The 21092-nt window shown below is 37.1% G+C and overlaps 1 protein-coding gene across 3 annotated transcripts in view; it reads left to right on the top strand.

The window, feature by feature from the left end:
* The first annotated feature begins 176 nt into the window (after window positions 1-176).
* unm_sa1614 (un-named sa1614) overlaps window positions 177-21092 on the top strand; it is a 28658-nt gene continuing 7742 nt past the window's right edge. For 2 of the 3 annotated variants that reach the window (XM_056734083.1, XM_056734081.1), the window contains exons 1-20: window positions 177-480; window positions 6664-6736; window positions 7023-7168; window positions 7440-7514; window positions 7875-7924; window positions 8482-8611; window positions 8779-8864; window positions 9261-9336; window positions 10722-10808; window positions 12761-12861; window positions 13151-13262; window positions 14348-14435; window positions 14878-14926; window positions 16113-16276; window positions 16842-16975; window positions 17207-17298; window positions 17420-17606; window positions 18281-18366; window positions 18804-18919; window positions 19781-19848. In XM_056734083.1, coding sequence (XP_056590061.1) covers window positions 355-480; window positions 6664-6736; window positions 7023-7168; window positions 7440-7514; window positions 7875-7924; window positions 8482-8611; window positions 8779-8864; window positions 9261-9336; window positions 10722-10808; window positions 12761-12861; window positions 13151-13262; window positions 14348-14435; window positions 14878-14926; window positions 16113-16276; window positions 16842-16975; window positions 17207-17298; window positions 17420-17606; window positions 18281-18366; window positions 18804-18919; window positions 19781-19848 — 2046 coding nt within the window. In that variant the 5' untranslated portion in view covers window positions 177-354. The remainder of the gene's footprint in view (window positions 481-6663; window positions 6737-7022; window positions 7169-7439; window positions 7515-7874; window positions 7925-8481; window positions 8612-8778; window positions 8865-9260; window positions 9337-10721; window positions 10809-12760; window positions 12862-13150; window positions 13263-14347; window positions 14436-14877; window positions 14927-16112; window positions 16277-16841; window positions 16976-17206; window positions 17299-17419; window positions 17607-18280; window positions 18367-18803; window positions 18920-19780; window positions 19849-21092) is intronic. The other variant, XM_056734082.1, reaches the window with a different exon arrangement.

Genomic DNA, 21092 nt, shown 5'->3' with positions numbered 1-21092 from the left:
ACAGGACAAACGTCGACAGCAGAAGTCGCTTTTAATAGTTTCACCAACCCATTCTACTGATGTGCTTTGTGGGTTACATGGTCTTACTGCGCATGCGTACTATCGAGCGCTTGCCTCCAGACTGACACTAACCCTCGCCTGTTTCCTCTCTATGCGCTTTCACCACTACAGCCAAACATGGGTTTATGTCGGTGAAAAATAACACTGCTGCACTTTACATACCTGCTGTGTCAACTTTCCAGTCAGTTAGACTTAAGCAGCTAGGCTACTTCATCTCCAACGCATCATCCTTTTAATGGGCTTTCCGTGAAATATCTTTTCTTTATAATAAGCATTTTCTTATTTTTCCCCAAAATGCCTGAGTTCATATCAGTGGATGAGTTTATCGCGGAGACTTTGGAGGACTACAGCTCTCCGACTACTTCTTCCTTCTTCACCAAAATGTCAAGTTGCAGGAATGCCGCCCACAATATCGAAGAGGTATGAAATTACACCTTAATGTGCTGTTTTTTCTTCAGTAAACGCGTCATGTTAAATACTTACCAACTGTCTTTGACAAGTGAGTGTGATGATCAGAATGCGTGCTATTCTGTCCCGTTCAGCATCAGGACCGGCTCTTATCTCTTTGTGAATATTTGTTCTTTAATATATTCCTTTGTTTAATTTTACAGCTGAATGATTCATTAGGCTTCCATATTTTACTCTTTGAACCCCTTGCTTCCAGCATTGATAGAGCAGATACTGATGCTCTTTGTCTTGTTGAATCCATTGAGCTGCGCGCATCCTATTTCCAAAAATACAAACACCGCGTTTGCGTTTTCAATGCAGCGTGAATTAAAGTATTGGCAATTATTCTATTTAAATAATCAGAGTGCTTTGAAACTATGTAACATTTTTAGTGCAAACGCAAATCTGGTGTTTTGGGGGGTATAGCCACTACACTATAGGGGGCTGTGGTGTGAAGCCCAAGAGGGATCGTTCATTTTGTTTCTGATGTGTTAACTTAAACTACATTTCGTCGTTAGTAAAATAAAAGCAAGTGGGAGGCCTAAGCATTTCTTGTTTTTAGTCATCTTATAGTAATGCATTTCACAATTCACTTCTCGTTTTGCCGCTTCCTCAAAGATCTTGTGATTCCTTATTAGTCGCCTATTCCTCCTCGTGCGTCAAAACGCGCTCCTGCATTATTAAGTGCACGTGCTTATCACTCTCCGTTCGCTCAATAAACAAACTGCGCAGGTTTTGGATTCTTGGATATCCTGAAGCTAATAAACCAGTCACCGAACACGACAGTGAAGCGGGACATGTTTCAGGATCAACCACCTTTGTTGTACACTGCTGTTATTGCATTCTTATTTTAGGGTCAGGGTTATGACTGACATGCTATTTCAGGAACAACAAAGGACGTCGACCCATGAAAATACCTTAATATGATGCTGTGTGTGTTATGTTTCAGTGCTGTGTTGCTGAATAGTGTAAATGGGCAAACATTATGCAAATGCCCATTTTGCAGCCCGATTTCACACGCCGTTGAGATGAGAGATGTGTCATTGCGCAATTCATAACCGAAGTCAATTCAAGTACGCGTTGCGCTGCGCGTCGGACATGCGCTCGAGTGCTACGTTGTATGAGCAATTTGTAAATATTTCAAATTGTGCCATGAAGCTAGGTTTTGTATTATAAATAAATAAAATATGAACAATTTCGAGAGATCATCGTGTTCCTAAAAAAATGATGTCCAGTCTTTTTATTCACTCACCAAAAGATATTGACACCCTCAGATTGCACCAATTTTGAGTGTATAGCCGGCCATCAAGTCGGTAACAATTGGATGATGATAGCTTTAATAATAGTGACAGTGCAATGTGAAGTAACCATGGTGATGCGACGGACACGGGCTATGCAATACACAGCCATACAAATTGAACGGTGCGCTTCATTACATGCTTGATTGTTTGGGTCACGTGTTTCAGGATTGAAGTATGAATATCTTTGAGCTCATGCACAGCCTCAGGGGTCTTCCGGACAATGGTGGAAGAAGAGGTCTGAGTGGTGGTCTTTCCTCTTAACCCATTTAGAGTCGCCATTCCCTACTGTAGCCTAATCGTAACTCCAGGCTTTAAAAACATAATGTCTGATCTCAGATCAGACCTCATTAATAAAGGACACCACTGGTTAATCTGCTTTAAAGCCATCAACACAAATCCCACAGTTTGGGCAACCCCCTCTAAACACCATGACTGAAATATAAGACGTGTCTTCGACAGCAAGGCTTTAGCGGTTTGCTTGAGTGACTCTTGGTATAGATCCGGTCCGACCAGTCTTAGTTCAGTTTACCTTTTATTTGCTTTGTGCTGTTTACATTTACGAGGACATGTTGAGATACATTCAGAGGGATGACTCGCAACATACTGTGAATGTTCTTTGCTTTATTCTGGTGACCTTAATGCAGATAATTGGATCCCCCATAACAGAGAGCATGTTTGGGTCACGTGACTTGATGACAAAGAGTAAACCGAAGAGATTTCCCATGACAATTGTGATGAGGGTTCAATACACACACTGTTTATCTCTCTTCAGCACAACATGGTGCTGGTGTGTTTCCATTAAAATGTTTTCAGTGTATGTTGTTGAAAGTAAATTGAAACTAGGGGCAATTTGGGATTATAGCTGAGGCACGGGAGAGTAATAATGAAAGATAATTGGAGCGCTAGAAGAATCTACTTCACCAATAGTCGCTTTGGATAAAAGCGTCTGCTAAATGACTAAATGTAAATGCAATAGGGGCAGGCCAGGGTGTTGTGTCACGCCTTGTTTTTTATGTACTGTGATGCAGGTATACTGATTTGTTGGGGGAATGATGACAACTGATGTTGGTATTGTTTGACCGTATTCCAGAACATTTGGTGAAAGTATTATAAACAAAGCCTTAGGGAGTTTCCGAAGGCTGTAGACTTTTAAAACAGATCAGTTCTTTGTTTGTAGTATTGACCTTGCTCCGCGTGACTTTGTTTCCCCAAAGACACAGTTCATTTCATTATTGTAAATTACTATTGCAGTTATGTTTTAAAAAGCAATTCAATCCACTCGGGTGGTGATTTCCCAAATGTAAACACAGTATAAGAAGGTTTACTTTTGTGTTATCGAGCATTGCGACTACAATAACAATTCCAAAGGAAAATACACTTACGTGTAAATTCTGTCAGATTTCTGCCTAAAAAAGCGAAGATAAAAAGTGCTATTATTTAAAACATTAATTGCCGTTGAATATTCTTTAACCCTGAAACTTTTCTGGTATAATGTTCTTTTAATAAACAAATTATAAGTGTTCTTCCAGTGCAACCCAGAAAAGTGTTCTCAATAGCCACAAGTCTAACAGGTCTCAAGACGGAAAGCATGCAAACCGCAATTTGCTTCAAACAGGATGCTTTTGTTCATTTAATTTACACATGAATAAATATACGTACCTTCATCAACAATGTTTTGCTCATAACAGGAAGTGAACAATCATGACTGAAAGACAGGGCTTTATCGGTTCTTATTGGACCTCAAACTATTGTCTTTTCTACACTTGCTTTGCCTCTTCAAATTATGAAACCCTGAGTTTCTGAGGCAGGAAACTACAATTTCGCTCAATAAAGTATTGTGCCGCCTCGTAGTCACTTATCTTTTGATTTGTCTATCTCACAACGAACATGTTATCACTCTGAGAAAGTGAAATCTGCAATGGTAGTGTGTGGTATCACAAGTGTTGCTTGGGTGTCAGTTCTTTGAACTGATATGAGGCCTGCTAGTTATAAATCAGCAATGATGCTCAGAGTAAACTGTTTGTGTGGGCTCAATAGGGAGATAAACATACGATAATGTTTGTCTTTTATAAAATATCTCAAACTACCATTATCTTTGATGCTGTCGTGACATTCAGCATTTATGTGTCAGCGGAAGATGCAGCATGTCTGTTGTGGCGAAGGACTTAATATAGTGAGTATTGAAGTCTGAGGATTTTACTCACTTTTTATCTCTCTAGGAGAAAGTAAAATTCTATCAATTTTAAGGGTTTAGATGAAAGCAGGATATGGAGCAACTGCTGTCTGGGTAAAATCTGTATTTGCACTTTGCATGATGGCCTTGAAATTGAAACTGGTTCACTCAAAATGAAACTTCATCGTTGTTCACTTGAATGATTTTTTTTAAATTAAAAGATCATAAACAAATATATTTTTAACACTGTGAATGGGGTCTGGGTCTTTATGTATTTTATACAATAACGTTTTACTTCAAATACTATTTCATAATCATGTACAAACCACATACTTTTGATTGTAAACGATCTGGGATTCCCCTAGGATCTAGCTAGTAAACATCAACATTTTGGTCACAACCTCATAACCGCATTGCTTCCCGTGTCTACCATGACCGTGCACAAAATCTGTGCCTGTTTATCACTGCTGTTACTTTAATCTATTCTCTTCTTTATGCTGTAAGGAATTTAACAATTTGCATATTCATGTACTTGTACTGACTGCATACGAAGGGCACACTAAAAAGCCGAACATAGCGCTGCTGTAAGAACAAAAGATCTGTTGGCTTTGCTGAGTACAAAATTCTTCTCACTCTGCCTAGTCAGGGGAATGGAAAAATGAGCCTTGAATGCTGTTCCAGGTGAAAAAACAACACATTTATAATGTTGTTGACCCTGTAACAGTGATGACTGGTAAGCAAAATGAACACAGAGTGCCAAATGCTTCAGAAATTCTCTATAGAGAGCAAATAACACTCTAGTTGGCCAGTGCCTGTATTATTATTTAAGTGACAGACACTGACTTTCTGATATTATTAACTAAATAAACAAATACAAATATATAAATATTCACATTTCCCATATAAGGACAGAAATGCATATTTGCAATTAACAATGCACAATTGGTCGATAGGAAGCAATTTTGAAAGGTAAACCTACTCAAATCACTCAAAATATTCTTAATATAATACATAAGCAGTTCTGTTTTGCTTCACTGATGTGTTGCTTCAGTTACAGTTGACTCTTGCTCATCATCTGATCGTTTTACATCATAACCGTCATGTTTCTTAATAGTGCTGCATGAGAACTTAATTATGAGCTTTTTGAACTTATAACAGTGAATTACATTTGCCTCCTCACACGGTCACGTGTGACACCAATGAGTGTTCAATTGTTTATAACTCCTTAGTGCTGGTCGCTCTTTTAGAATATTAAAACACCACAAACACAAGTGTAACATACACAGATGTTGTCGACAGGAAGAAGTCTCCATAGAAACAGGACTTTATATTTGTTAAAGTAGATTTCATCAAGGCTAAATTGAACAAAGAGTCAGTTCGAAGTCAGTTGGTGTTATGTCATTGTCATCTCTTAAAAAGTTCACAATTTTTTTGCACAAAAATACACAAATTTTGAAAGCCTTACCACACATCGACACTGTCCTTCTGAAAACTTGCATGTCCAAATTTGCTGTTTTTCAAGAAATGGAATTTCTAATTTTTTTACTTATTAAATACTGTGTTGTCTGACAAGCACTTTTTAATACTTGTCATTGGTTAAATATTTGCTAAACAGAGTGAAAAATATAAAGGGTGACTTATAATAATATAATAATAAAAAAACACAAAATAACTCCCATCAAACCTATTGTTGTCTATAATAGAGTGTTCAGTTTGATCCCCAGTGGCAGATACATGGCAGCTGATCTAAAACTGGTGCAAACATATTAATCTGCTTTGCCAATGGCTCATTTGGGGGAAATCAATGTCCTCAAGGACTCAACCCCAAACCTAATTTTTAGTTAATAACAAACCTTCGGAGCTTCGCCCTTCATAAAAATAGGACTATGCTAAATCACCTGTGGTTAAAAGATGAGCAGCGGGTGGATCGGATATGAACCGAGGAAGTGTAATGGCCCTCCGTTCCGCGCCCAGAGGAACAAACTGTTTATCCCGAGCAAAGGGAGAGATAATTGGAACAGACATCCACAGGAAATGCTGTTTCCTATTAAAACTGGAAAGGAACTAGGTTTTCGTTAACTTTAGGGCAGTGCGTTTTCCAGTGGGCACTAGATAAAAAGGTTTGGGTATGTCATGTCCCTGTATTGCAACATTCATTTCATTATTTTAACAGCACTGAGTCCGTTGTGGGAGCTTTTAAAATGTGCCAAACCATGCTAACCATTCTGAATCACAAAGAGCGATGCATCCTGGTCTCGGCTGGCAGACTGTAAACAAGAATCTATGAAGCTGTTAATTAATTTTTCTCATTTGACGATTCTTGTTTGTTTGGATGAACACAACCATCAAACATCAAGCTTCGGTTGTTTCAGTCAGGAGAATAAAACTGTTACATAATGAATGTCATTAGCTTACATTGTACTGCACTTGTTTTAAAACGACTTTTATTTGGAACAAAAATAGATAATTTGTGCAGTTTATTTAAAAAGTCATGTTTTAATAAAGAGTAAAAGATGTGAATCCTCCCGTAAGCTTTGGTGGTTACATAATCAATTGTTGAAACTGGTGCATATGAAAAAGAAAATATCTTTGTGTGTGGAGCCGTTGTTTTGATAGATGTGTGTACTACATATTATTTCAACAAGTGGTATTATCTCTAATTTCTGTTTCATTCTTTCTAAGGCCTTAGACTCTGACCGCACGATCTTGCAGAAAATGAAGAAAACAGCCAAAGCAAAGCATATCTCTGGACAAGGTATGTTCAATGCTCTCTTTAATGGAAATGTTTTAGATTTACATTACTTCAGTAGATTGTAAGGAGCATCTCTGCTTGCAGTTTTGATTGACAGTGTATGCAAAGCATTTGCTGCAGACCAGCTGTGATTACGAATGAAATAAAAGCCGATGCCCCCTATGAGACCACAACCCATCAACTCCTCCCTCTGTTGAATTCTGATTGGCCGAATGTGATGTTAGTCAAATGCTCGTATTCTGGGTTGTTTACGGTTTCTGCTACATTTCTGTCTGTAATCTCCCTCCAGACCACATATCACATTTTGAGTCATACATCAATTCCATGGAGAAGTTGGCTGTGAATTTCCGCAGCAATGGAGAACAGGAAGTGGCCTCTGCCTTTAATAAGTTCGCAGAATTCTCCAAAGAACTGCTGACGCCAATGAAGAACTTGGTGAGGCGTGATGGGAGGGGTTTCTATTAGTATACTTGGCTTCTGTAAAATCCCCCAAAAAGCTTTAAGTATTAATCATTGTGTGGTTTTACAAGACAACTTGGCATTCTTGCCAAAAGATGGTCTCGGTTCCCAGTCCATAGTTGCTAATCCTTGCCCAGCATGATCTAATTACATTAATATATAGAAAAACAAGTGTTTGATGTGGTTGTATGTGCACTTACATAAAGGTTGCTCACAGTGTCTGTTTTATCCAATTTTTCATGAACAGTTGAAGAGTATGATGCATAACATTAACTTCTTCCTGGACTCCCTTGTAAAAGGGGATCTGAAAGAGGTCAAAGGGGTAAGTTTAAATCTAGATGTCATAATGTCATGGGTGGGTCTGTTATTCATCTATGGTTATAAAATGTAGTATTCAAAAAATATATATCAAGCAGAATATCCTCATCTTCAGTCTTCTCCTCCACTTAATAAAATGCATCCATGAGTCTTTTGGCAGATTATTAAGGATGGTATTGTAGATGCATTGTTGCAGTATGTTATCCCAGAATACAACACGGTTTAGTCTATCACACAGATCATTTAACACAAGCATGAGGGTTTAATGTAACCAGATGGCAATGAGACAGTTGATTATTGTGTGGTTGTCTATTCTCTTTTTTTGGAGATGGTGGAAGTTACACCTTGTTTTTTTTCTCACCAGGACCTGAAGAAGCCGTTTGATAAGGCGTGGAGAGATTATGAAAATAAATTGTGAGCGTTTTTTTAAAGCTGACATCCGCTTGCCTGTGTATTTGTTGTATCTACCCAGTTTTTGACACATTGTACACAATGGAAAACACTTCATTTTTGCTCTTTGTCATTGGAAGAGTAATATGCATGTGTGTGTGTATCACACGCCAAACAATTTTAGAAAAAGCGTAGGATCTTTTATCATTAAACCTCCCATGAACATATTCTCTGCCGCTTTTACTTGTTTTCCTGTTATATAGACTTCCGCTTTATTTCACACATTTATTAAAAGCCCTGGTGTCTTTGACTTTTCTCCTGTTCGTCTCAAATCTAAAAGCCTCTAACTGATACAAAAAAATTGGTGACCATAGACTTCTTCCTGTATTTTTATTTTGTTTTTGTAATTTCTGTTCTTCATTCTTATCGAATTCTCATAAACGTCCCGTTTCACTTCTTGCCCGATGCTTATGATTTTAACCACTCGCCCCCATTAAAAACCCTTTGTTCATGATGAGTGTAACTGTTTGCTTTACTGTCACGGTAAACACGCTGTCACATATACCCTCTGACCCCTTCAGCACTAAAATCGAGAAGGAGAAGAGGGAGTTGGCGAAGCAGTATGGTATGGTGCGGACGGAGGTCAGCGGCGGAGAGATTGCAGAGGAGATGGAGAAAGAGCGCCGAATGTTCCAGCTTCAGATGTGTGAGGTAAGATCCGCCCACATTTGTGTAAAAATGCCACAGAGGACCTCAGACCTACAATATAATCGATTTGCAATGTCGAAGGATAAAAACCCAATTTTGGTTCTTTATCTATTTAAAATGATTATGTAAAACTAGATTTGTTAAAAAGTATTTTCCATCTTTTTAAACAGTACCTTATCAAAGTAAACGAAATTAAGACCAAGAAAGGAGTAGACCTGCTTCAAAACCTCACCAAACACTACCACTCTCAATGCAAGTAAGTCAACAAAAATTGTGAACACATTCTATAAAGATACCTGTAGATCCCTGTAAAGCAACATAATCAGCCCATGAACCATGCCACGGCAAAATGCACAAAGTCACTCACGTGAAACGAAATCTGTAGTTTGGCAGCACACCTGTGTCTACTTGCTACCATCAGAGTGTTAAATGCAGTTAAATGTGTCTGCGGTGTGACTGATTATCTTGCTTTATGGTGGCATCTCTCCTCCGTCCCTCCACGCTCAAGTGTCACATTGTGTTGAGTGTGACTGGAACTCGAGAGGGTGAGAAGCCGTTGTGAACGAGAGAGAAAAGCGAGTAAAAAGATGCTGCTTTGACAGTTGATGCTCTCATGTTGTGGGGTTTGTAATTAAATGGGTTTCACTGTCAGTTTCTTTCAGGAGTGTCTGGCGGCTACGGAGAAGCTCAAGCAGTATATCGATGGCCTTACGGGACAGCTGAATTCTGTGAGTTATTCTGTGCTTTGTGTTTTTGACCTGTCAGTTAGTGAACAACGAATGTGAGGACTCAAAGACAATGACCCACAATCACAATTGAATCAATTACGTTCTGTTTTGAAGATTTTTGCTTTGGATTATTTCTCATTTTAATCTTGCTCCAGTTTTGTCAATTGACATTTCATATGGTAATTCAAAGTACTCAGGGAGAAATGAGGAAAGGTCACAATGCATAAGAAAGACTTGAAATCCAAATAAAATGTCACCCACTGTGAAAACTAAGCTAAAGTATTCATCTTTATTAAATAGCGACAGTTAAAGTTTTATTTCATACATTAATTTCACTTTGATTTCAATCTTTGTCACGGCATTAGTCAGTATTAAAGGGACAGTTCACCCAAAAAATACAATTTCTGTCTTCTTTACTCTCCTTCGAGTTGTTCCAAATCTGTATACATGTCTTTGTTCTGATGAACACAGAGAAATATATTTGAAAGAATTATAGATTTGAGATTATCATTGATAATCGAATAGCATTTGAAATTTTGTTGTGAAAAATGAGATTTGGCATCCTCAATTAATCTAACCACATGTGTCTCATACTCTGTGATAAAATCTCTCATGGACATGAAGTAAAATGCTTTCTGTAAATAATATCCTCTATCTGAACATGATTCATATAGTTTCTTTAATCTTGTCCTAAATACTTGCTTTATTTAACTTCAATCAAAAATTCTAGTCTAAAAAATCATAATCTCCGGTCGTGCATTACTGCACGGGTGTAACTGACTCATATTGTGGTATAATTGGTGCTTGCTCAACCAAAAATATAAATTCTGTCATCATTTTCACCCTCATGTTGTTTAAAACCTGTGGAACTCAAAATATTTTTTGGGGGAAATGTCCATTTGTTATTTGGTAACCAATGTAATACCTTTCGTGTTCTGCAGAAGGAAGAAAGTCATACAGGTTTGAAATGACATTAGGGTACATAATTGTTATTATTACTTCATCATATTTTATATCATAAATTCAGTTTTTCTGTAGTTGTTAAAGCACCAAAATTTTTATCCAGACCGCTGAGCAGGCTTTGTTGCTATGATCACGCCGAATCAAGGTTTCCAGCCTCGCCGCTCTTCTTATCACCCCTACATACAATCAGTAAGAAAATCAGCGGCTTAAGAGTTTTCGGTTAAAGACAATTTAGCGGATGATAAAGCAGACGCTCTGTTCAGCTGCAGCAATGATGTGAATGACAGACAGCTTAATGAAAGGTCCATTGTCTTGCCCAAAGCCTGAGCCATCACGGTCAGAAAAACAGGGCTAGTGGAATGTGTGTGGGACGTGTTGGAAGCAATTAAACAGGGTGTTTGTGCACGTGTGGGTTTATACAGATCAAACACAAGCAGGACGAAGAGAAAAGACACCTCTGTTTGCTTCGAGATCAGCTCAGAACTGCTCTGCAGCCTGAATTTAAAGAGGTAAGAACGACACCCGTTTCACACTTCGCTCAAGCTTAATTTGCACAACCGTTTTTTCTGCTTTTAGCTTTGCTGGGAATATCTCATCCCTGCTGTCACCTCTCACATTCCAAGCTGTTCAGCTAAACAACTCTAAACCACTTCATCTTCCTTTTCATATGACCTCAAATTGTATGGTAGAGTTTTATTTAATTAGTTGGGTTAGTTGTCTCACAGTAAAGTTGTCACAAGGGATAAGTCTATTCACTATATAATATAGCATATAGTATATAACTATTCACTGTCACTGTCCCGCAAAAAGATGGGGTTCCAGTAAAATACAGTAAAAAAACTGTTTTGTTGGGTAACACTTTACAATACTGTGCTGTTTGTTAACAATTAGTTAATGCATTAGCTAACATGAACAAACAGTTGATGAACAATGCTTCTACAGCGTTTATTAATATGAATTCATGTTAATTTCAGCATTTAGTACATTATTTAAATCAAATGTTGTCACTGTTAACATACGTTAATGCACCGTGAATTGACATAAATACTTGCATTGACATGAACTAACATTGACACGGATTAATAAATGCTGAAAAACTCAATAGTTCGTTGTTAGCTGATGTTACCTAATGCATTTACTGATGTTATCTAATAGCACCTTATTGTAAAGTGTTACCCAAAATTGCATATATGATTTTCTTGTAAAGTTGCTCTAATTTTCTTTAATTTGCAGTAGTTTTGCAGCAGGATTGTAATAACTTGCTGTTGATTTCTTTTACGATTTTATTTTAAACATAAACTTTCCTAGTTCTTATATTTTCTTTCGTTAAAAAAGACTAAATGTCTCAGGCTACTTTTCTTGCCATGTTCATGTGTAGTCATTTATGAAGTTTTGCATGTTTTAACTAGAAAACAAACACAGATGCGCATGAAGAATGTCATCTTTACAGCGTAATGGCAGTAATGAGACCAGTCCCTTCTTAGTCATTTTGAATATCAAAAGTCAAGGTGTTTTAATTCTGAGTTTAACTAAAAAAAAGTACTAATAGAAAAATATGAGATAGTAATAAAATTTACAGTAAGTTGCTGACTAAGCTGCTGCAAAATAACAGCAAAGCTTTACAGTGTACAAATAAAATTAGGTTATACTTGCAAAATCAGTAAAAGTAAAATACTGTAAAATTAAAATGTTACAGTGTGTATTAACGTTTAAAGTATGTGACTTGGCTTCATCTATTGTGTGAAACTACAGTATGTTTAACCCACAGCAATCTTTTTTCCTGTGTTAAAGGGTGTCCCGCACTATTGATTTTCCGATTTACTCCTAAAAGTCATTTTATATGTCAGTTTATGGCAGTGTACATTATATCAGGGTAATGAATAGATAGGGTCTTATGGAGTTATTTGTTAGTCCTATTCAAGTGTTTAATGGGATCACTGTACATTTTGTTTGTAAATATTTTTTTTGAATTGCCTGAAATGACTGTGAAGATCGGCTTTTAACATAATTGTCTTTCTAAATGCTTCACCGACAACAACAAGCAATCGAGGAGAGTAAGTAGAGACTTGAATTTGCATGCAATGTTACTGAGCTGCTCTAATAACCCATAAACACTTGCATGTGTAGTGTCACCTCGCAAGTGCTCCACAACCCACGTTAGTTGCAAAAAGGACTTGATGTGCAATATATTGTGACATTCTCTTGAAATGCAACATTTTGTTCAACATATCAGAGTCTGTATTTTTTCTGAAAGCGGATATTAATGTTGTGCCCAATGCAATAATGAGATTTAGTCCTTTTCCTGCATAAATTAACCCCCATAAGTGTCAGACGGCACTTCCCCTTACTATTAACACTTCTCTGAATGAAAAACATACATGTTTGTGAAATCCTCTCCCTGCATGATACACATAGACACACCATGAATGTACTACAATAAATTATGTTTGGTTTTGTACAGGATTCTCTAACCAGACAGGCTGTATACAGCATGCACCAGCTTCAAGGCAACAAGCAATATGGTACTGAGAAATCAGGCTTTCTGTACAAGAGGAGTGATGGGTAAATGAATTATTACTGTTGTGGTTTTTGCACGGTGATGCATGCGGTCCTCATGTTGTTTTAATATCTGTTCCCGGACATCTGAGTTTAAGTAGGGCATCCTTCAAACGTGACGTTTAATGCAGTCATTCATTAAGATTTTCCTGTTAAAGCCTTTCGGAAGTGCTCTTAGTCGCCTATTGTTTCTAATGATGTAAGCGTGACGGAAAGTCGTGTTAATGGTGTGTACTGCTGTGTTGATAGAGATGAAAATGATGTGCATGTTGTGCTCTGTTTTTATTTCTCATAGGTTGAGAAAGATGTGGCAGAAGAGGAAATGTAGCGTGCAGAACTGCTATCTCACCATCGCTCACGGAACTGTGAGTGCGGACATCACTCTAAGCAAATTTAGCAGACTACAGGTTCTTTCAAATGGTCTTGTGTTGTATTCTGGTTATGCTTTAATATGGGCAATTTCAGAGATATGGATGCGACATTTTCAGTCAAAACTTGAATTATAAATTCTCAAAGGGTTTTTGAATCATCTGTTTGTATTTTATTACACCCCTGATAATAGAATCCAGACTTCAGACATCATCATACACAGGTTTTCTTCTTTAAAAGAGGGACTAATGAATGCATTATAGATGTGACAAGAAAGTGTGCATGTTTTTGAGAGACAACATACTAGGATTTCTATGAATTAAAATGCACAGACCAGAAGCAATAATACCCAACAAAATGGAGAAGGGATAGCACTTCGTAGAAGAAAAATTGTTATTTTATTGTAATTTTCATGTGCCTATTTATGATCTTACGATACTGTACCAGCTGAAATTTTACGATACCAAGAAGAATCACGAGTTCATAACTGAAATCTACAAAATAAACCTAAATGAAACATTTTGTATTTACTAGAGTAAACTGTATTATACTGGACACATAAATCTTTTTGAAGTTTTAACTATCGTAATTTGATAAATTGTAGCAAAAAATTAACTTTGGTAAGTATACTCTACGTGGGAAAATAATTACATTGTTACAGCAATGTTTGTAAAGGGAAATGTAATGCTTACTTTAGATGTGAAACTTAAACGGCCAGTAGGTTGCAGCATTTTCTTTAAGCCAATGAATTGAAATCGTTCAAAAACGACAGATTTTTTCAAGAATTAAGCAAGTGACTCACTGAATCATTATCTCGGACAAAACACGGACTCATTTTAGGAGAGAAATGATTCACATGACTGTGGAAAACTATGCTATAAAAACAAAAATAAAAAAGCTTTAAAAACATTGAGAAAATTCACATTGGCATTTAAATAACCAAGTTGACATCTGACTTATCAGTATGAAAAAGCTTGTGACATACGCTTGGAATTGCCCATATCTCTAGTCTTAGACAAACAGTGTTAAATTATTTAGTATGCAAAAACAAAATGATGTTTTAATTTCAGTGATTTCACACTTTAATGGATAAAACATGTACTTTGCGGTCTCCTCATTGCAGCCTAATAAACCACCGACTAAGCTGAACCTCCTCACCTGCCAAGTCAAACCCAGTTTGGAAGACAAGAAATGCTTTGACCTCATCTCACGTGAGTAAACCACCACACACCGTCGCACACACTCTTATATTCACCATTTTGATGTAATATAATGGGAATAATAATCAAACTGGATCCCAGGATCTTCAAGCATTATACAGTACCAGCCTCAGTCGATTGCGTAATCGTAACTGTGTGTATCCATGCATCATTCTAGCCTCAGGTCTCTAATGCCTTTATTGTGTTATATAACAGTGTTGACACAGTTTCAGCCCCACATTAGTTTTTATGACTAAAGGCAAAAAAACGGGGCTGTTTTGAAATGCACAAGTGAGTGTTCGCACTTGAGCACAAATTGTTATTTTTTGCCACTGGTGTTTGATAAGGGATCTTAAACCTGTTTTATCTCTCCTGATTCTTTGCTGGTTACACATGAGCTGGTGACAGCAGAGAAGAAATAATGTTTTGTTTGCTTTGTTTCTTCATTCTTTAGATAATCGCACTTACCATTTTCTGGCAGACGACGAGTCTGATTGTTTGGCGTAAGTGTTTCTTTTGTTAATTTCACAGAAATAAATTCTCAAAATGTAACCTCCTCTTATTAGCTAAGACTCCGATTGGACACAAAAATATTTGACCTGTCATTCACCCTCATGTTGTTTAAAACCTGTATCTGACTCTTTCTTCTGTGGGCCACAAAAGAAGATAATTTGAAAAATGTCATTTGTGGTTTGTGTCCATATAATGGAAGTCAATGGAGTGTTGCTTGGTTTCCAACGTTCTCCAAAACATTTCAAGAACAAATTCTCTCACATACTATCCCGATTTGACATTTCCATCTTGACTTGACTGGTACTCACTTCTTTATGAACTCAGATGTGGTTGTCTGTATTATGAGTGAAGTGTTTTCCTGTGCAAGATTACAGCACTCACTTCCATCTTCACATATATGTCAGAGGTGAAGAGGGGCCGATGACAAGATTACTGATACCACAATATACACCTCACCTTTTCATAAATACAATTTATAGGGGGTATTCACTATTCCTGCAATTTGCATAAAGCCTATATAGGTTGCATATGAGTATAGAAAGTGGGCTGATTCACATGCTTAAGAAGAAGGGGCATATGCCACACTGGTGCTTACTGAATCCCCCGAGCTATGAATGAGGACATCTTCTATTTAACTGCAGATGAACTCTATTCTAACCCTTGAGAGCAAGAAAAGTATTAGTCACAGACAGTGTTTGGTAAGTTACTCAGAAAAAGTAATTAATTACTAGTTGCTAATTAAATATTCAATAGTTTAATTAGATTACTGTAAAAATTACTCTCTCCAAAAAGTATTTCATTACTTATAGTATTATTAACTGGCCAAAGTATTACAAATATGAGAATTTTACATTAAAGTACAAAGCTAGACTTTGAATTTTGATGTCAGTTTCACTATTGCACTCACATGTATTATACAAAGTATTTAGTTTAATTACATCAGAAGTAACTGTAATTGAATTACAGAAAAAATACATGAATCCCTCGCTTTACTTTTTCAAGGGAAAGTAATTAAATTATATTTAAAAAAAAATTAGTATCTAGTTACACCCAACACAGGTCACAGATGACTTTTTAATGCATGGTACAGCTTTTAGCTGCACAGGAGCAAAAGATCTGAATACTCTTGTCGCCCTCTAATGGTTATCTTTGGTATTGCACCTTACTAAAATTCAGGTGGATATCAGTGCTGACAAACAGTAAGCAAGAAGCTCTTAATGTGGCTTTGGATGAGAAAAGACCAAGTGGAGAAAACAGTGTTGAGGATCTCACACGAGCCATTACTGAGGATATTTGCCGCATGCCTGGAAACAATGTTTGCTGCGACTGTCGGGCGCCAGGTACATAAAAGTACTAAAGTATTAGTTTGGACATGTGTTCATGAAAAAGCATCCCATTTTTATAATTACACTAAAACACCATAAAACATACCCCCAAGGGTTCTTCAAGTAATTCTTAAACTTTCTTTTATGTATTTTCATTTTTGATAATAATTTTTGCTAATAATATATCGTAAATATATGTACAGCATTAATTTAATCAATGTTAAATTCATTATTAATTCTAATGGTTTTTATTACAAATACCATTATTTTTGTGCAATACTCATTTTGTCAAATTTTTTATTATAAGTCATCCTGAGGCGCTCTAAGAACTGAAGCTCCTTTGTGAGCCATCAGAAAGGGCCGAGTTCAAACCGGGCTGATCGTAAAATAACCTTTAAAAGGCCCTCAATTGGTCATTAGTAAGATATAGAGAATAATGGTTTACACAAACTGTGTTTACAGGGCAAACTTATAATATTTAATCTGATAAGGGCACAAAAGCTTTCAATATGTGTATTTAATAAACCTCTATTTATTTATTGATAAGTCATTGACTGATAACCGAATAATATCTGTTTAGATCCGTCTTGGATCTCCATAAACCTGGGGATCCTGACATGCATCGAGTGCTCAGGGATCCACCGGGAGATGGGTGTGCATTATTCACGCATTCAGTCACTTGCTCTGGACAAACTGGGCACTTCGGAATTGCTGGTAAGGTTTTACATTGAACAATAGTGAGATTATGATAATTATATAATACTTGCAGTGTTTACTGAATATTTCGCGCAATCTATTTGGTAAATTTGTCATAAATCGCTTGCAGCTTACATGAATCTTGTTCTTAAATGATTTTTTTTCTATTTTTAATATCATACCACAATTCCTATATTGTTACCCATCATCCACAGATTTATGGCTGTATTTCTCTCCTTTGCTCTTCAGTTGGCCAGATACGTGGGAAATTCAGGTTTTAATGATATTGTGGAGGCCAATCTTCCTAATCCTTCAGTGAAGCCGTCAGCAGACAGTGACATGTGAGTGATGAGCAGCCCTGTTGTCCTTTAAGGGGTCAGAGAATGATGGTTTGCTTATTCAAATTCCCCACAATGTAGTAACTTGTATTGTGTGTGTGCACACGTTTGTTTGTGTGTGCAGGGCTGAACGTAAAGACTTCATACTCTCAAAGTATATGGAGTGGCAGTTTGCTCAGCGTACTGGCGGCTCACCTGAAACGAAACGTAAATGTCTCCAGGATGCTGTGCGCTGTCGAGATGTTTTCAGTCTGTTACAACTGCATACGGAGAGAACAGACCTCAGTCAACCACTGCCAAGCCCCCTACAGGTCAGAAAACACACATACATGTTTTGCATATTGCTAAAGCAGACCTTGGGTCCTCCCTTAGACATTTGAAGGTGCTGCGTGTAATTTTTTGGAGGGTCTATTGACAGAAATGCAATATAATAAACATAACTACAGTATGACTTCAGAGGTGTGAAAACGTGGTGACGTCTCAGTTCTATGTCAGCCACCAAAGTGCTTTGAAAGGCCGTTGCAATTCACAACCTCACCACTGAATTCTTATTACCAGCTGTAGGACTGTGGTGAAAGTGAAAGTAGTTTAGAGCGTAGCTCAGTCAAATGTTTATAATCTCTGATAACCAAACACTACTCCAGCGGCTCTTCCACTTCTCTAAGGAAGGCCTCGCCCATTTTTAGGCATATTCCTGTGGGCAGAGGTTATTAAAGCACTCGGAATAGTGACATCATGTACCTGGGAAGTAGAGGGCTGTAGTCCTTTCAGTCCTTTCAGCCGTTCTCTGTAGTCCTTGAAAAGCGAATTCTGTTAAAGACAATATCTCGCATGGCACTGAACTTTGAGCTTCATCATTTTGCAGGTATTGTTTATGCTCTAACAGCAACATTGCACACTAACTAAAGGTTGACAAATGCGATCGCGGGGAACGTGGCCTTTAATAACTGAATGGCCTGTTTTGGAATTCGTTTTTCTAAAACAGGAAAAGGGGGAGACTGCACTACACCTAGCCGTCCTGTTGGTTGACAGGACGTCGCTCTATGTGGCTGACTTCCTGTTCCACAATTGGTAAGTTAAATTATAATGATCGGTATTCTGAAAACCTTGAAGTAATTGCATTTTTATGAGTCTTATTAAATAAGTTTGTAATAAATTCTGAGGTAGTGTACTGAGGTGATACAAATTCTATGTCATGCATACAACCAACATACAACTTTATAGTCGAGGCCAAGGTCAGAATTCTGGATGGTGTGAGGGAGGTGATGGAGAATATCCAACCATCATGGATGAACATTTAGCAGCTGGAACATTTCAGAGGAGGTTAAAATGCTCCTCTGCAATATCAGATTTAGCTGGTTCCAGTTATTACTGCTTTCCTTCAAGTTTTATGTGGGTTTGAGAGCCTGAAAGAGAGAATGAGAGCTGGAAAGCTATAAAGCCAACTTTAATAGCAGACACAGATGTATATCATCTTCATTTTCTTTTTCTCCTGTCTTCTGTTTCAGTAATAATCTGGATGCACAGACTGTGAAGGGAAATACGGCTTTACATTACTGCTGTCAGCACAATAGAACTGAGTCCCTTAAACTTCTGCTCCGAGCCAAGGCCAACACACATATCAGTGAGTCACGATCAACTCTAAACATAAAAAACATAAAAATGCTTGATAAGCAAAGCAACAAATATAAATGAATGTCTGCCTTAACAACTTAACCAAGATAAGTAACCAAGACAGGCAATTTTCTTTTCCAAGCATTTCTTTCTGAACATTCACAATATTTTGAAACAAGAGAATTTGAAGTTTATTTCGTGACACCATAAATAAAATGAACACTCAGATGGGCTTTTTTCGAATTCTATTGCTAAATAAGCTCAAAATAATTTTTCATTTTACATAAGCACCCCTTATTTTAAGCATTTTATTGATTGCACAAACAAGTTCAGAATATAAATGTCGAGTGATGATAGTTTGTGATAGTTAGTTGAAAAAGAATGTAAAACAAAAGTGAAATAATGCAGACCATAAAAAAAGCCTTTTCCATGGGCCCGGTGCATGTTAAGGTTAACTCACTGTAGTCTTTTGTATTGCTTTGATTATGGATGTATGTTTATGCTTTTTTGAGCTTTAATATTTTGAGGTCCATATAAGCTAATATGATGTAATTTATTTTAAAACTATTTGTGTTCAGGTGAGAAAAAAGTTATAGTCATCAGTGATGACGAGTGATATGGTAGAATTAATCATATTTTGGCCAAAGTATGATCCTTTTCATCTTTCAGTGAACTAATTTCTAAACATAAGTGTTAAAACTGAACAGGTGTCATTATTAGTGTTTTATTAGTGACTGTTCCCAGTCATTGTTAAATGATCCGGTTCAGCCTTCTGACTGTCTGCTCGGCTGTAGATTCATACGTCCTTTATAGATGTTTATTACAGAGGAGAATGATGGTTGTGCCGATCATAATTACTGTTCTGTGATAGAGAATGAGAATGGAGAGACGGGGCTGGACATGGCTCGTAGACTGAAGCACACACTGTGTGAGGAGCTGGTGAGTCCATTCAAAGCTCTTTCACTCTAAAAAAGGATGTGTTCATTATTAACACATTTTTATAGGTCTCTTTGTGTTTTGATTGTGTGGTAAATAAATTAAAACGTACAACACAGTTAAAAATAACACAATATGTGTTGTCCAGACATTTTTAAAGGACTCATCGTATGAGCATTTTCAAGAAGTTGGTATGATTTATTAGGGAAAAATATTTTGCTGAAAAACACTCAATGGCTGTGTGTTACCGAGGACCCACGCAGGGGGTTGATAAACCAAGTGAAGGAGATGTGCAACTGAGTCACAGGATAACAAGGTGTTTATTTACAAGGTGCAAGTGAAAAAGGTAAATGCAGAGTGTATGAAGAAATACATGTTTTCAAAACTATATCAAAAATAATCCAGGTAGGATAATAAACAAAAATTCAGCAAATTCACAAATGTTCAGCTAAACCCAAAAATGGTCCAAACTTTTTAGTTTACGTCAATAAGTAATTTCAGTCACTCAACGAGCTCTTACTTCTCTCCTCACCACCTACTGTTGAAAAAGAGTGCGAGTGTTATTACTGTTGCACTTTATAATATTAGAGAAAAAGTTCTGTCTAGCTTACCCCAAGTTAACATTGAAGGCATGCAAACTACCTTTATAGATGTTATAGTGAACTTCAAGTTTTTTTTTTCGCCAAATACGCTCAGCTTTTCTGCATGTTCTTTCATCCTTTGTACTACTAGTGTGTTTCTCCAGGGTGCTTTACGCCTGCCAGTTATCGCCTTGACCTTTACTGGAGCAATGGCATCGATAGGATTTTTTACTTTTGCATTAAAGCTATCGAGGAGAACATCCAAAGAGTCTGCAGATATATTTGGTGACAAAAACATCGCATTCATAAACACCTCACTGGTTTTCTCATTTATGAATCTCTTTTTTACAGAGATCTTCAGTGGCAGGACTGATTTGATATATCAAAGAAAATACAGAAATGATCAGACAGCACCACATCTCTAATAATAGTGGATGAAATGTTTAGACCTTTACTAAAGAGCAGATCCAGAGTGTTCCCACGATTGTGTGTTGGACCGTGCATATGCTGGATCAGATCATAAGCGTTTAAAACATTTTAGAGTTCACTTGCAGTGTTGCTTTCTGTCTTGTCTACATGAATATTACAATCTCCAATCTGTTGTAAACAGAATGCGTGGTGCACCTTTTAAAGCAATACTCAAGTATTCAAAGGGGATACGTTTTT

The sequence above is a fragment of the Triplophysa dalaica genome, chromosome 21, assembly GCF_015846415.1.
Source record: "Triplophysa dalaica isolate WHDGS20190420 chromosome 21, ASM1584641v1, whole genome shotgun sequence".
NCBI classification, from domain to species: Eukaryota; Metazoa; Chordata; class Actinopteri; order Cypriniformes; family Nemacheilidae; genus Triplophysa; species Triplophysa dalaica.
The sequence above is the reverse complement of the archived record's forward strand: the minus strand, read 5'-3'. Positions and strand labels throughout refer to the sequence as shown.